The sequence below is a fragment of the Leucopleurus acutus genome, assembly GCF_964270905.1.
Source record: "Leucopleurus acutus genome assembly, chromosome: 19".
NCBI classification, from domain to species: Eukaryota; Metazoa; Chordata; class Mammalia; order Artiodactyla; family Delphinidae; genus Leucopleurus; species Leucopleurus acutus.
Window position 1 is genome coordinate 35,531,256 of NC_139161.1, and position 15,927 is coordinate 35,547,182.

At 35.9% G+C, this 15,927-nt stretch overlaps 1 protein-coding gene across 1 annotated transcript; it reads left to right on the forward strand.

Annotated features, from left to right (window-relative positions):
- The first annotated feature begins 11,019 nt into the window (after nucleotides 1-11,019).
- Nucleotides 11,020-13,926, forward strand: LOC309975207 (14-3-3 protein theta-like). The gene has a single exon (XM_082860178.1). The coding sequence runs from the start codon at nucleotides 13,104-13,106 to the stop codon at nucleotides 13,785-13,787; it is 684 nt and encodes a 227-aa protein (XP_082716304.1). The 5' UTR covers nucleotides 11,020-13,103; the 3' UTR covers nucleotides 13,788-13,926.
- The last annotated feature ends 2,001 nt before the right edge of the window (nucleotides 13,927-15,927 follow it).

Sequence of the window (15,927 nt, forward strand, 5' to 3'; positions counted from 1 at the left end):
CTGGGCATATACCCTGAGAAAACCAAAATTCAAAAAGAGTCATGTACCAAAATGTTCATTGCAGCTCTATTTACAATAGCCCGGAGATGGAAACAACCTAAGTGCCCGTCATCGGATGAATGGATAAAGAAGATGTGGCACATATATACAATGGAATATTACTCAGCCATAAAAAGAAATGAAATTGAGCTATTTGTAATGAGGTGGATAGACCTAGAGTCTGTCATACAGAGTGAAGTAAGTCAGAAAGAAAAAGACAAATACCGTATGCTAACACATATATATGGAATTTAAGGAAAAAAATGTCATGAAGGACCTAGGGGTAAAGCAGGAATAAAGACGCAGACCTCCTAGAGAACGGACTTGAGGTTATGGGGAGGGGGAAGGGTGAGCTGTGACAGGGCGAGAGAGAGTCATGGGCATATACACACTAACAAACGTAGTAAGGTAGATAGCTAGTGGGAAGCAGCCGCATGGCACAGGGATATTGACTCGGTGCTTTGTGACCGCCTGGAGGGGTGGGATAGGGAGGGTGGGAGGGAGAGAGATGCAACAGGGAAGACATATGGGAACATATGTTTATGTATGACTGATTCACTTTGTTATAAAGCAGAAACTAACACACCATTGTAAAGCAATTATACCCCAATAAAGATGTTAAAACAAAAATTAAACATATAAATACTATATGATACAGCAATCCCATTTCTAGGTATTTATCCAAAGGAAATGAAATTAGGATCTCATAGATATATCTGCACTCCCATGTTCATTGCAGCATTATTCACAAAAGCTAAGAGATGGAAACAACTTAAATGTCTATCAACTGATGAATGGATAAAAAAGAATGTGGAGAACATGGACATACACAGACACACACAGAAGAATATTTTTCAGCTATAGAAAAAGATGGAAATTTTGTCATTTACAACAACATGGATGCCACTTGAGGACCTTATGCTCAGTGAAATAAGTCGGACAGAGAAAAACAAAAACTGTATGATCTCACTTACATGTAGAATCAAAAAAAGCTTAACTCATAGAATCAAAGGGTAAAATCGTTGTTGCCAGGGTCTGGGCTGGAGCTGGGGAGATAATGGAGCTGTGGGTCAGAGGCTATAAACTTCCAATTATAAAAGAAATAATTCTGGGTATCTTATGTATAATATGGTGACTATAGTTAATAATGTTGTATTGTATACTTAAAAGTTGCAGAAAAGTAGATTTTAAATGTTTTCATCATAATGACAACAGCAACAACAATTAATGGTAAATATACGAGGTGAAGAATGTAACTACCCTTACTGTGATAATCACTTCCAATGTATACCTGTATTAAATCATCATGCTGTACATCATAGACTTACACAATGTTGTCTATCAATTATATGTCAATAAACCTGGAAAAAGCAATCTATGATGCATCCATACCATAGAACACTATTCATCAATAAAAAGATATGAACTGTGAATCTCCAGAAAACTGTGCAAAGTGAAAAATCCAGTTCCAAAATGTTACATACTGTATGATTTCATGTATATAACATACTTGAAATGACAAAACAATAAAAGTGAAGAGATTGTTACCTGCCAGGTGTTAGTGAGGGAGTGGGTGAGAGGGAAGTGATTGTAGCTATAGAAGAGCAACTTGTGGGATCCTTGTAGTGATGAAAATGTTCACCATACTGACTGTGTCAAAGCCAGTATCCTTGTTATGATATTCTACTATAGTTTTGTATGGTGGTAAAATTTGATTACAGGTACATGAGATGTGTATTATTTCTTACAACTGTATATAAATCTAAAATTATCTCAAAATAAAAATGTTTAATTAAAAGAAGACCTCTTGAAAATCAAATATGTGTTAGAGTAAAAACACACCTGATAACTAAGGGAGAAAAATTAGGTAAAAACTGAAGTTTGATTTCTGGATTTAGTAATTAACTTTTCTTCTAGGATTTTATGTTTTGTTTGTTTTTAAGTCTATGTAAGTTCACACCTTGTGAACAACCTCAAATACACACATATTGCATACATCAACTTGAAATTGAGCATGAGTAATTTCATATTTTTACTACAAATGAGGAATGGTATCTAAGGTATTTTTTTTTATATATAATGTGTCCCTAGCACAGTGCCTGGCATGAAAATGGAAATGTTCTGTAAAGCAACAATCATACTGACTTATGAATCAATAACTGTCAACACACATTCTCCCCAACAAAAAGCTCTGACTCAAATATCCTGACATTATGGCAGGGAACATGTAATAAGGGAGAAGTGGGCTGATGTTGATGTTGACATCCTTTTAGGAATCTGTATTGAAGAACCTTTGATATTATCAACTTTGTAGCAACAAGGGCCCTTGAAGCAAAAACTACCATATGGCAGAACTTCTCTTTGATCACCAAACCATTTCAAAGTTGTGCTTATGCCTCTAAACCTTAAATAATAAACAATATCATAGCACTTTCATATTATGAAATAATTTGAATTTAGAGGAAAATACTATATTTAAATTATAATTAGCTCTAGTGATTTTATTTTATAGAATTAATGGATTAATTTCAGTTAGTTGGTGTGACCCATGAACACCTGTTTGATTGCAAATAAGATCACTGAAGGTCATAAGTGAGAAGTCTCTAGTGCTTTTTCAATATTAACCTGGAATAATAGGATAAACAATCTGGCATTTTGTCTTCTAGAATCCACTGACTGAGTTGATTTCCCTTGGTCTAAAAGAATTTAGACTTAATGCTTCTTGGAGACAACCAGATTTTGATGTGTTCCTCACCCTCAACTCCCTTGACATAATGGACAATATGGCCTGTTAGGAGAAGTGGCTTGCCTAAGTCCAAGAACCTTTGATTATTTTGCCCATTGGGTCTGGGAATCAGTGGGAGGCAGCACTATAACTGGTATATGATTTACTCATACCTGGTGTGTCTGCTTTTTGGACATCAGAGTCCACTCAGACAAATACAAATAAATTAGGAGAAGGAGGCAAGATGGTGGAGTAGAAGGATGTGAGCTCACCCATTCTTACAGAAACACTAAAATCACAACTAACTGCTAAACAACCACCAACAGAAAAATGCAGGGACCTACCAGAAAAGATACCCTACTTCCAAAGACAAAAGAGAAGCCACAGTGAGATTGTAGGAGGAGCACAACTGTGATAAAATCAAATCTCATACATGCTGTGTCGGCGACCTGCAAATTGGAAAATGATTATACCACAGAAGTTCTCTCACAGGAGCAAAACTTCTGAGCCCCACGTTGGGCTCCACAGTCTGGGGGTCTGGCAATAGGAGGAGGAGCTTCCCAGGGAGTCTGGCTCTGAAGGCCAGTGGGGTTTGACTGCAGGTATTCTACAGGACAGGGAGAATTAGAAACTCCATTTCTGGAGGGCACAAATAAGGTCTCATGCACAACAGGACATGGGGAAAAAAGCAGTGACCTCATAAGAGACTGGGTCGGACTTGCCTGCTAGTGTTGGAGGGTCCCCTGCAGAGGCAGGGGGTGGCTGTGACTCATTGTGGGGACAGGAACACTGGAAGCAGTGGCTCTGGTGAGTGCTAATTAGGGGTACCAGAAGGAGAAGAGAAAGAAAAGGGCCTGAGAAAATATTTCAAGAGATGATGAAAATTTCCCTAACATGGCAAAGGAAACAGTCATCTAAGCCCAGGAAGCACAGAGAGTCCCAAGAAGGATAAACCAAGGAAGAACATGCTGAGACACATAATAATCAAATTGGCAAAAACTAAAGATAAAGAAAAGAATATTAAAAGCAACAAGGGAAAATCAACAAATAACATACAAGGGGACAAGGGAACTCCCATAAGTTCATCATCTGATTTTTCAGCAGAAACTGCAGGCCAGAAGGGAGTAGTATGATATATTTAAAGTGATGAAAGGGAAGAACCTACAATGAAGACTACACCACCCAGCAAGGCTTTCATTCAGATTCAATGGAGAAATCAAAAGTTTTACAGACAAGCAAAAGCTAAAAGAATTCAGCACCACCAGACCAGCTTTGTAACAAAGGCTAAAAGAATTTCTCTAGGCAGGAAAAAAAGGGTCACAACTAGAAACAAACAAAAAAAAAATTATGAATGGAAAAGCTCACTGGTAAAGGCAAATACATAATAAAGTTAGGAAATAATCTGCACAAAAATATGATACCAAAACCAGCAATTGTGAGAAGAGGAGAGCACAAATGCAGGCTATTAGAAACGCATTTGAAATAAAAAGGCAAGGAACTTTAAAAAATCTTGCTTGTACAAAGACTGTTATATCAAAACATGGTATCCACAAACCAAAAATCTACAATAGATACACACATAAAAAAGAAAAAGGAATCTAAACACAACACTAAAGTTAGTTATCTAATCACAAGACAACAGTACAAAGAGGAAGGGAAGGAAAAACAGGTACAAAAACAAATGCAAAACAATTAACAAAATAGCAATAAGAACATATATGTTGATAATTACCTTAAATGTAAATGGATTACAAGCTCCAACCAGAAGACATACACTGGCTGAATTGATACAAAAAAAAGACCTGTATATATGCTGTCTACAAGAGACCCAGTTCAGATCTAGAGAATCAAACAGATTGAAAGTGAAGGGATGGAAAATGGTATTCCATGCAAAAGGAAATCAAAAGAAAGCTGGAGTAGCAATACATTTATCAGACAAAATAGACTTCAATATAAAGACTATTACAAGAGACAAAGAAGGGCACTACATAATGATCAAGGGATCAATCCAAGCAGAAGACATAACAATGGTAAATATCTATGTACCCATCATAGGGGCACATCAATATATAAGGCAAATGCTAAGAGTCATAAGAAGGTAAATTGACAGTAATACAATAATAGTGGGGGGCTTTAACACCCCACTTACACTAATGGACAGATCACCCAGACAGAAAATTAGTAAGGAAACACACACCTTAAATGACACATTACACCAGAAAGACTTAATTGATATTTATAGAACATTCCATCTGAAAGCAGCAGAACACAATTTCTTAACAAGTGCACATGGAACACTCTCCAGGATAGATCAAATGTTTGGACATAAATCATGCCTAAATAAATTTAAGAAAATTTATATCTCATCAAGCATCTTTTCTGACCACAATGCTATGAGATTAGAAATCAAATACAGGAAAAAAACTAAAAAACACAAACACATGTAGGCTTAAAATATTTGTTACTAAATAACCAATGGTTCACTGAATAAATCAAAGAAGAAATCAAAAAATACCTAGAGACAAATGACAACAAAACACATCAATCCAAAACCTATAGGACACAGCAAAAGCAGTTCTAAGAAGGAGGTTTATAGCAATACAATCTTACCTCAAGAACAAGATATATCTCAAATAAACAACCTAACCTCACACCTAAAGCAACTAGAGAAAGAAAAACAAACAAAACCCAAACTTAGTCGAAATAAAGAAATCATAAATATCAGAGCAGAAATAAATGAAACAGAGATGAAGGAAACAATAGCAAAGATCAATGAAACCAAAAGCTGGTTCTTTGAGAAGATAAACAAAATTGGTAAAACTTTAGCCAGACTCATAAACAAAATCAGGGAGAGGACTCAAATCAATAAAATTAGAAAAGAAAAAAGGAAAAGTTACAATGGACACCACAGAAATACAAAGGATCATAAGAGACTACTACAAGCAACTATTTGCCAATAAATGGACAACCTAGAAGAAATGGAAAAATTCTTAGAAAGGTGCAATCTCCCAAGATTGAACCATGAATAAATAGAAAATATGAACAGACCAATCACAGGTACTGAAATTGAAACTGTGATTAAAACACTTCCAATAAACAGAAGTACAAGACCAGATGGCTTCACAGGCTAATTTTATCAAACATTTACAGAACAGGTTACACCTATCCTTCTGAAACTATTCCAAAAAATCTGAGGAAGGAAAACTCCTATACTCATTCTATGAGGCCACCATCTCCCTGATGCCAAAACCAAAGATATCACAAAAGAAGAAAATTACAGGCCAATATCAATGATGAACATAGACACAAAAATCCTCAACAAAATACTAGCAATCTGAATCCAACAATACATTAAAAGAATCATACACCATAATCAAGTGGGATTTATCTCAGAGATACAAGATTTTTTCAATATCCACAAATTAATCAGTGTGATACACTACATCAACAAACTGAAGAATAAAAACTATATGATCATCTCTATAGGTGAAGAAAATCCTTTTGACAGAATTCAAAATCGTTTTATGATAAAAACTCTCCAGAAAGTGGGCATACAGGGAACATACCTCAACATAATAAAGGCCATATCTGACAAACCTACAGCTAACACCATACTCCAAAAAAAAAAAAAAAAAAAAGCTGAAAGCATTTCATCTAAAATCAGGAACAAGACAAGGATGTACACTGTCACTTTTATTCAACATAGTTTTGGAAGTCCTAGCCATGACAATCAAAGAAGAAAAGGAAATAAAGGGAATCCAAATTGGAAAAGAAGAAGTAAAACTGTCACTGTTTGCAGATGACATGATATATACATAGAAAATGCTAAAGACACTACCAGAAAACTACTAGAGCTCATTAATGAATTTGGTAAAGTTGCAAGACAAAATTAACACACAGAAATCTCTTGCATTTCTACATGCTATAAATGAAAAATCAGAAAGAGAAATTAAAGTAACAATCTCATTTGCCACCTCATCAAAAATAATAAAATACCTAGGAATAAACCTATCTAAGGAGGCAAAAGATCTCTACTCTATAAACTAATATGCTGATGAAAGAAATCAAAGATGACACAAATAGATGGAAAGATATACCATGTTCTTGGATTGGAAGAATCAATATTGTCAAAATGACTATACTACCCAAGGCAATCTACAGATTCAATTCAATCCAATCCCTATCAAATTACCAATGGCATTTTTTCACAGAATTAGAACCAAAAATCTGTATGGAGACACAAAAGATGCTGAGTACCCAAAGCAATCTTGAGAAAGAAAAATGGAGCTAGAGGAATCAGGTTCCCTGGCTTCAGACTTCATCAAAACAGTATGGTTCTGGCGCAAAAACAGAAACATAGATCAATGGAACAGGATAGAAATCCCAGAAATAAACCCACAAACCTATAGTCAATTAATCTATGAGAAAGGAGGCAAGGCTATAAAATGGAGATAAGACAGTGCCTTCAATAAGTGTTGCTGGGAAAACTGAAGAGCTACATGTAAAAAAAAATGAAATTAGAACGTTCTTTAACGTTCTTAACCATACACAAAAGGAGACTCAAAATGGATTGAAGACCTAAATGTAAGAGCAGATACTATGTAACTCTTAGAGAAAATATAGGCACAGCACTCTTTGACACAAATTGCAGCAATATCTTTTTCGATCCATCTCCTAGAGTAATGGAAATAAAAACAAAAATAAACAAATGGGACCTAATCAAACTCAAAATCTTTTTTATAGCAAGTGAAACCATAAACAAAATGAAAAGACAACCCACAGAATGGGAGAAAATATTTGCAAATGATGTGCCCGACAAGGGATTAATCTCCAAAATTTACAAAAACTCATGAAGTTCAATACACAAAAAAAAAAAAAAGATAAAAAAAGTGGACAGAAATCCTAAATAGACATGTCTCCAAAGAAGACATACAGATGACCAAGAGGTACATGAAAAGATGCTCAACATCACTAATTATTAGAGAAATGTAAATCGAAACTACAATGAGGTATCACCTAACACTAGTCTGAATGGCCATCATCAAAAAGTCTACATACAGTAAATGCTGGAGAAAAGGGAACCCTCCTACACTGTTGGTGACAATGTAAGTTGGTACAGTCACTGTGAAGAACAGTATGGAAGTTCCTTAAGAAACTAAAAATAGAGCTACTATATGATCTAGCAATCCCACTCCTCGGCATATATTCAGAGAAAAACATGGTTCAAAAGGATACATGCACCACAACGTTCATTGCAGTGCTATTTACAATAGCAAGGACATGGAATCAACCTAAGTGTCCACCGACAGATGAGTGGATAAAGAAGATGGTGTACATATTTACAACGGAATATTATTCAGCCATTAAAAATAATGAAATAATGCCATTTGAAGCAACATGGGTGGACCTGGAGATTATCATACCAAGTGCAGTAAGTCAGACAGAGAAAGACAAAATATCATTTGATATAGCTTACATGCAGAGTCTCAAATAATGATAAAAATGAACTTATTTATAAAACAGAAATACACATCACAGACTTAGAGAACAAATTTATGGTTATCAAGGGGGAAGGGTGGGGAGGAGGGACAGACTTGGAGTTTGGGATTGACATGTATACACTGCTATATTTAAAATAGGTAACCAACAAGACCTACTGTATATAGCACATGGAACTTTGCTCAATACTCTGTAATAACTTAAATGGGAAACGAATTTGAATAACAATAGATAAATGTTTATGTATAACGGAACCACTGTTGTACACATGAAACTAACAAAACATTGTTAATCAACTCTACTCCAATATAAAATAAAAATTAAAAATAAAAAACAGAGAAGTTTGCACATAAAAAATTAAAATGCCCTTAATAATTAGTCTTTTAAAGACTAATTCTGAAACAAGCCTTTGGAAGTGGGAATATGTGTGTCAGTATATGTTCAATGATTATCCTACTCAAATAAGCTGTGTATCTTATAGCTCATAATTTGCCCATAGCACAAAAGCAAAAAAGAAAAAGAAAAAGTTGAGTGGCATTTTGGGGGTAGTGTTTTCAGACATTTATAAGAAAATGAAATGATAGACATAGTCTAAACTTTACCCAACCGTATACATTTAGAATTTAGAGACATCTGAGTCCTAAATGAGTGGACACATCAATTGTTTCAGCATTCCCTCTCCCCAAGGTTTTCAGCTGTGGAGGAGATGTTAAGCAGAGAGAATTAGCAGAATCTTGCACATTCTCAAGATATTATATTCAAAGTCAGTGCTGAAGTTGAATCCAAAGATGAACTATAAAATATTGGAAATTATGGCCAACTTCTCCCAGTTCAAATACAACAAGAATACAAAGGCAGAAAAATATAAGAGGTTGGTGGTAGGACTTGAGACTAATAAACGATCTAATTAAATTGTCACCTAGTCATGATTCAGCTTAACAGTAAGAAATCTGACTATCAACCCCTTATTACAACTACCAGACAAAAGATAGAGACTGAATGCATTGTTACATAAAGAAACAAAAGCAAAATATATTATACTTTTGTCTTTGCTGCTTTTTTATACTCACTGTGGCTGATTCATTTTGTTGTGCAGTGGAGGCTATCACAACATTGTAAAGCAACCAGACTCCAATAAAAATTAATTTAAAATAAAACAGGAGACATTTTGAAATTTCTGGAGATATTTTTGATAGTCACAACTGTGAAGATGATACTGACTCCTAGGGAGTAGAGGCCAGGGGTGCTGCTAAACATCCTACAATGTATAGACAACCCCACTCAACACAATGTTGACAGGACTGAGATTGAGAAATGCTGCTGTAGTGGAAAATGCTTGATTACTGGGGCAAAAATTGCACCAAATTAAATGCACTTAGAAGCAGCTATCTCTGAAGTAGATACTGCTTTGCCTTAAAAAGCCCACACCTTTTCCTTTAATATTCACACATGTTCAGTGAAAAACTGAAAAGTACTTCCATCATTTGACTGAATTAACTTGAGCTATCTTTTTGATCTTCATTTGTACCTTGTTTTCTCTGTAATATTCCTCAGATAGGGATATAAACACAAGACTAGGGCAAGGAACAGGCTACAGTGTCCGAGAAGCATGGGCAGGACAAGAAGGTACTCCTGGAAACTCCATCGAGTGTTTCACTCAATGGTCACATGCCATGGTACAAAGGAGAATCTGGTCACATCATTGTTTGTGTAGGCAACACAATCCCTTTATCAGAATTTATAACTTCCCAGATTAGCCTTCTGTGTTTTTGCTTCTTTAGAGAAGCAAAAAGTTCTCTTAGCCTTACGATTATTCTTTCCCGCAATTGCTTTCCTCAAGCCTGGGTACAGAGGTCAAATTGGTGCAGGTTTTAAATCAAATTCCACTAGCCATTTAAATTCTGAAAAAAATGCTTTAAACTCTCTTGGACTCATCTTGCTAACTTTAGATATGGCAATACCAAAATAACAAGTTTATTAAGGCTATCAAGTGAGATAATTCAGAGAATCTAATACAATAGTAGTTATAGAGTAAGTACTTTGAAATCTTAGTTTTCTATTCCCCCTAACATCTCACTAATGAAGACAGAATCTTTGGGAACATCTTCTAGCTTTTCTGACTAGTTTGAGGGCACTGGGTTTACAAAACACCTATAAAACCCTATTGACACACACACACAAACAGACAGACACACACACACACACCATGGAAACAGTGTGTAATTACATACAAAATCATGTATTCTCTATTCTACGGTCACATCTTCCCTGGTATATCTCCATGGAGAGAGAGAGTGTGAGATTGAAAAGAAACAGAATCAATTTGAATTGTATATCCACTTGAGCTTCCTTTGTCATTCGTACTTGTTCAACTTTAATATTTTCTATAAATGTATTTGACTACTTCACTTTCCTCGTGTTTCACATAAAACTTCAAAGCCAACAATATTTTCTTTAAAAAATATGCAGATGATTTCTGAAACTGCATTAAGTGCTTGGTGCAGCAACATTATATAAGCCCTCATGTAGGATTAAGAAGTGGGTAGATTTGGAGTAATATTCTGTAAATTATAATGTTAGCAGTGCTAAGAATATGATCTCTATAAATCTCCAACTATCTCCTAGGTCTCTATATATGTTATATTTGATTTTCTACATAAAGTTTTCCCAAAAATATCAAATCAAATCAATTTGGAAACTTTAAAGCTTAGCTAAGCCTCAACCATTAATAAAAGTCACAGATTGTATAGGTTTATTTCGAAAATTGTTATAGTAATAGTTCAACTAAAAAAGTATTTTCCTGGAGCTGAAGGGAATATTAGAGGCTATCTAATCCTTCCACATTTAGTTTAGAGATGAGAAAAATGAGGTCTAAATACACCAAGAAACTTGATGGATTACACAATTCTAAAATGGCAAAGATTAAACTGATATCCTGATGTCATGATTCTAAGTTTAGTTATTTGCACAGCCTTCCCCATATTCATAGAACTTTTGAAGTATAGCTATCAAGCTAAACTTAAGAATCACTTTGTTTTATTAATTTTTGCAGCACGTTGAGCAGACAACAATTCAGATACACCCATGATTATGGTTTTTGACCTGGAGATAGGTCACTAACACCAAAGTAAACTCGGAAATAGGAGACATAATTGGTGAACAGAAACATCTATTTGAAGATATATTTGCGTTATTTGCCCTTAAAAAACAAACAAACCTATTTTACCACTTATAAAAATAAACCTGATCATGAACCAGTGATATAAAAATAAGATTTGGGGACAATAAATACTTTCATCAAAATAGGTAGTAGCAAAAGCACTTACCATTTTTGATGAATCTATAAATGAGATCAATAAAGTATTAGACCTATTAGTCTCAATATTTTTTAATCTCAATTCAACTGAAGGATAAGTCACATCACATCAGTAACAAATTATTCTTAGCTCAATTTTAGTAGGGACTTGGAGGAGAAGTGCTGGGTAAGGATAGGCAAGCACTTTGCATTTTTTAAAAGCCACTTTCTGTTGACTAATTCTTATACATCACATGTGATATGTTTTTTCCCTCTAGCTTAAGAAACAGGGTTTGAGAAATTCATACATGACAAACTTAACAATTTACTAACTTCCAAATCCTGGTTGTCTTCAGGTTCTTTCACAAATTACTCCTTGGAGGTTATGGGGGAGTGGGAAATTTGAATTAGACTGATATTTATGCATTCTAGACTGATATTTTTAAAATATAAGAAAATTAAAAATCACAATAAGGCTAGTAATGAAATGATAGTGAAAACAGATTAATTTATATAATCTAGGTTTACAATGATAATAGAATTCATTGTGATCACTTTATTTTATTTGCTTTTGTTCCTATAAGAAGTCTTCCTGTATTAGTCAGTTGGTGGATTAAAGAAATATACCCAGAAAACAATTGAATACCCAGAAATTAATTGAAAGATAATTATATTTTTACTCAAGAATCATAAAGAAACTTAAAATTTTATAATTCTGAACACCATCAATATATCTTTTTCTCTCCAATTATTTATATCATCATATAATCTTTGGATTATTGGGAAATATTGCATAATGCTATTTTTGTATGATTTTTATTCACCTCCATCTCTTCCCAGATCAAGTACTTTTCTTTGATGTAAGCACTATACAGTTGGCACTCCCTATTCCAGGAAGCAGAATCTGTGAGTAGAGGGGGCCAACTGTACTATGCTGCTTTATATAAGGGACTTGAGCTCAATGGATTTTGGTAACCATGGTGGAGGGACTTAGAACAAATCTCCCACAGTTGAGGGGGTGGGGAATGGAACTACTGTACATAGCTAATTTTACACATTCCTGGAGATCCCACAGAAGTGTTCTTTTTTTCTGGCTCTCACTGTTTTTCTATAATGGTCTTTTGTATTCTCTTTTTCTCCTCTTCATTACTGTTAATGAAGAGGCTATGTACCATATGTCATTTGAAGGGGCTCTCAATGCCAAAATATGGGACAATTAGGCAAAAAATAAATAATATAATATTGAATTATAATCCACAGAAGAAAACAAATATCCATGAGGCCATATTGATATAAATAATAGTAGAATAAACACATAAATGAAATAAATGGATAATTATTTCTTACATAACATTCCAATTAAATGTAGAATGAATGAATGGAATACAAAATCACCCTTTGGGGAGACGGGAGGGTCCTCGGCTAAAGCCAAAGGCGGATCAAAGTGGTGGGACTTGCGCCGCGGCCGCGGAGACATGAAGGCCCTCCGCACTCCTCCTCGGCATCCGGGTCAGTGCTCACCCTCGCTGTCCTGTCCCCGGCCCCATGGAGAAGACGGAGTTGATCCAGAAGGCCAAGCTGGCCGAGCAGGCTGAGCGCTACGATGACATGGCCGCCTGCATGAAGATCGTGACGGAGCAGGGCTCCGAGCTGTCCAACGAGGAGCACAACCTGCTCTCGGTGGCCTACAAGAACGTGGGCAAGGGCCGCAGGTCCGCCTGGAGGGTCATCTCGAGCATCAAGCAGAAGACCGACACCTCTGACAAGGAGCTGCAGCTGATTAAGGACTATCGGGAGAAAGTGGAGTCCGAACTGCCGTCCATCTGCACCACGGTCCTGGAATTGTTGGATAAGTATTTAATAGCCAATGCAAACAATCCAGAGAGTAAGATCTTCTATCTGAAGATGAAGGGAGATTACTTCCGGTACCTTGCTGAAGTTGCTTGTGGTGATGATCGGAAACAAACGATAGATAATTCCCAAGGAGCTTACCAAGAGGCTTTTGATATAAGCAAGAAAGAGATGCAACCCACACACCCAATCCTCCTGGTGTTGGCTCTTAACTTTTCTGTATTTTACTATGAGATCCTTAATAACCCAGAACTTGCCTGCACACTGGCTAAAACAGCTTTTGATGAGGCCATTGCAGAACTTGATACACTGAATGAAGACTCATACAAAGACAGCACCCTCATCATGCAGTTGCTTAGAGACAACCTAACATTATAGACATCAGACAGTGCAGGAGAAGAATGTGATGCGGCAGAGAGGCAGAGAACTAAGTGCATACAGGGTGTCATCCTTCTTCCCCTCAAGAAACCTTTTTACTCATCTCCATTCCTTATTCCATTTGGATTTCCTATAGCAAAGAAACCCATTCATGTGTATGGGATCAACTGTTTATAGTCTTTTCACACCACAGCTTTGGGAAAACTCCATTCCTTGATTTGTGTTTGTCTTGGCCTTTCTGGTGTGCAGTTACTGCTGTAGAAAAGTATTAATAGCTTCATTTCATATAAACATAAGTAACTTCCAAACACTTATGTAGAGGACTAAAAATGTATCTGGTATTTAAGTAATCTGAACCAGTTCTGCAAGTGACTGTGTTTTGTATTACTGTGAAGATATGAAAATGTAGTTAATTACAGTTTAAAGAGTGTTCTGCATAACTTCCTGATTTCTACATTCCCTCCCTTAACTCTTCTTTGGGGGTTTTCTTTCAGTAAAGCAACTTTTCCATCCTCTTAATATATTCCTTTTTGGTAGGAAACCAGAAGTATTAGATTGAATGGAAAAGCAGTTGACATTCTGAGGCTGGAGGTCACAAGTTAAAATGCCTCCTGTATCATATATGATGGAGGTCTTGCATATCTGTGACAACAGGGAGTTTCCTCATTCATTCTTCATTTGCTGCTGTTTAAGTTGACAACTTCCCTTCCCAATAAAAATTCACTTACACCTTCTGCCTTTGTAGTTCTGGTATTCACTTTACTATGTAATAGAAGTAGCATGTTGCTGCCAGAATACAAGCATTGCTTTTGGCAAATGAAAGTGCATGTCATTTCTTAATACACTAGAAAGGGGAAATAAAATACACAAGTCCAAGTCTAAAACTTTAGTACTTTTCCATGCAGATTTGTGCACATGTGAGAGGGTGTCCAGTTTGTCTAGTGATTGTTAGAGAGTTGGACCACTATTGTATGTTGCTAATAATCATCGACTGTAGTCCCAAAAAGGCCTTGTGAAAATGTTATGCCCTATGTAACAACAGAGTAACATAAAATAAAATTACATTTTATAAACCAAAAAAAAAAAATCACCCTTTGGCAAATACCAGAGTAATAATTTATTGTGTCAATATATACTAAAATCAATAGGCAAAGGTATAATGAAAATCAGGATATTTACATCATCTCAAATATCTCACCACAATACTACTTATTAATTACAAAGGAAGAATAGTATTTTTACAGTAGAGAAAGCTGTGAGACACCACTTTAAAAATTAGCATTACCAATAATGAGACAAATGGTCATCATGTGCCTCCTCATATGATACACTGAGTAGAACATAGTATTAATTGGGTGATATTAAAAGAAAATAGCCTTTAATTAAGAATGTAAGCAGTTATGAGTTCCCACTCTTCTCTAACAACAAATAGAAAGCTGAACAGACAGAAAAATCAATAAATCTCCTCAAATCTATAAGACAAGGAAGGACATAGAGTAAACTGCTGCCCCTGAGCTTGGAGGGGATAAACAAATACAGGGAGTCATGGCTTATTGGAACAGAGATTCACAAATGGAAACTGTCATGGAAACCAGGGCTAGCAAAGGAAACACTAAAGTGTAATTGATGAATTGCTGGAGACTCAGTGTGGGCAACTCTGAGAGGTTAAAAAAAATTCTAGGGAGTCCCAGGCATAGGGAAGCCCCCAAATTTTGTGAGACTTACATTCAAGAGCTTCACCAGGATCTCACAATAAATGAGGGAAACCCCTTCATGTTTTCTAGTTCCAGAAAAAGAACCATTATGAAATACTCTAGAGTACTCTGTTCTTATCGAGGCCTGCCAGCAGGGAAAACTAGTTAGCCAGAACCTAACCTGCTGGGGTTTTATAGAAATCTAATTGACCTCTGGTGAGTGAAATATACAACTCCAGTGAGCTCTAGCCTTCCACATGAGAGAAGGGAAATAACCAACTGCAACCCACTCTAGCCCTCCTGTCCTATCTAAGGGGGGATAAAACACTGAGACACACTTGTGGAAATCAGAGTCCAGTGCATAACCTCATTAAAAGACTGAGACTTAATTCTGGGACTATAGAATGCTCCTTTCCCCTCAAAACTTACCAACACATTTCTAAAGG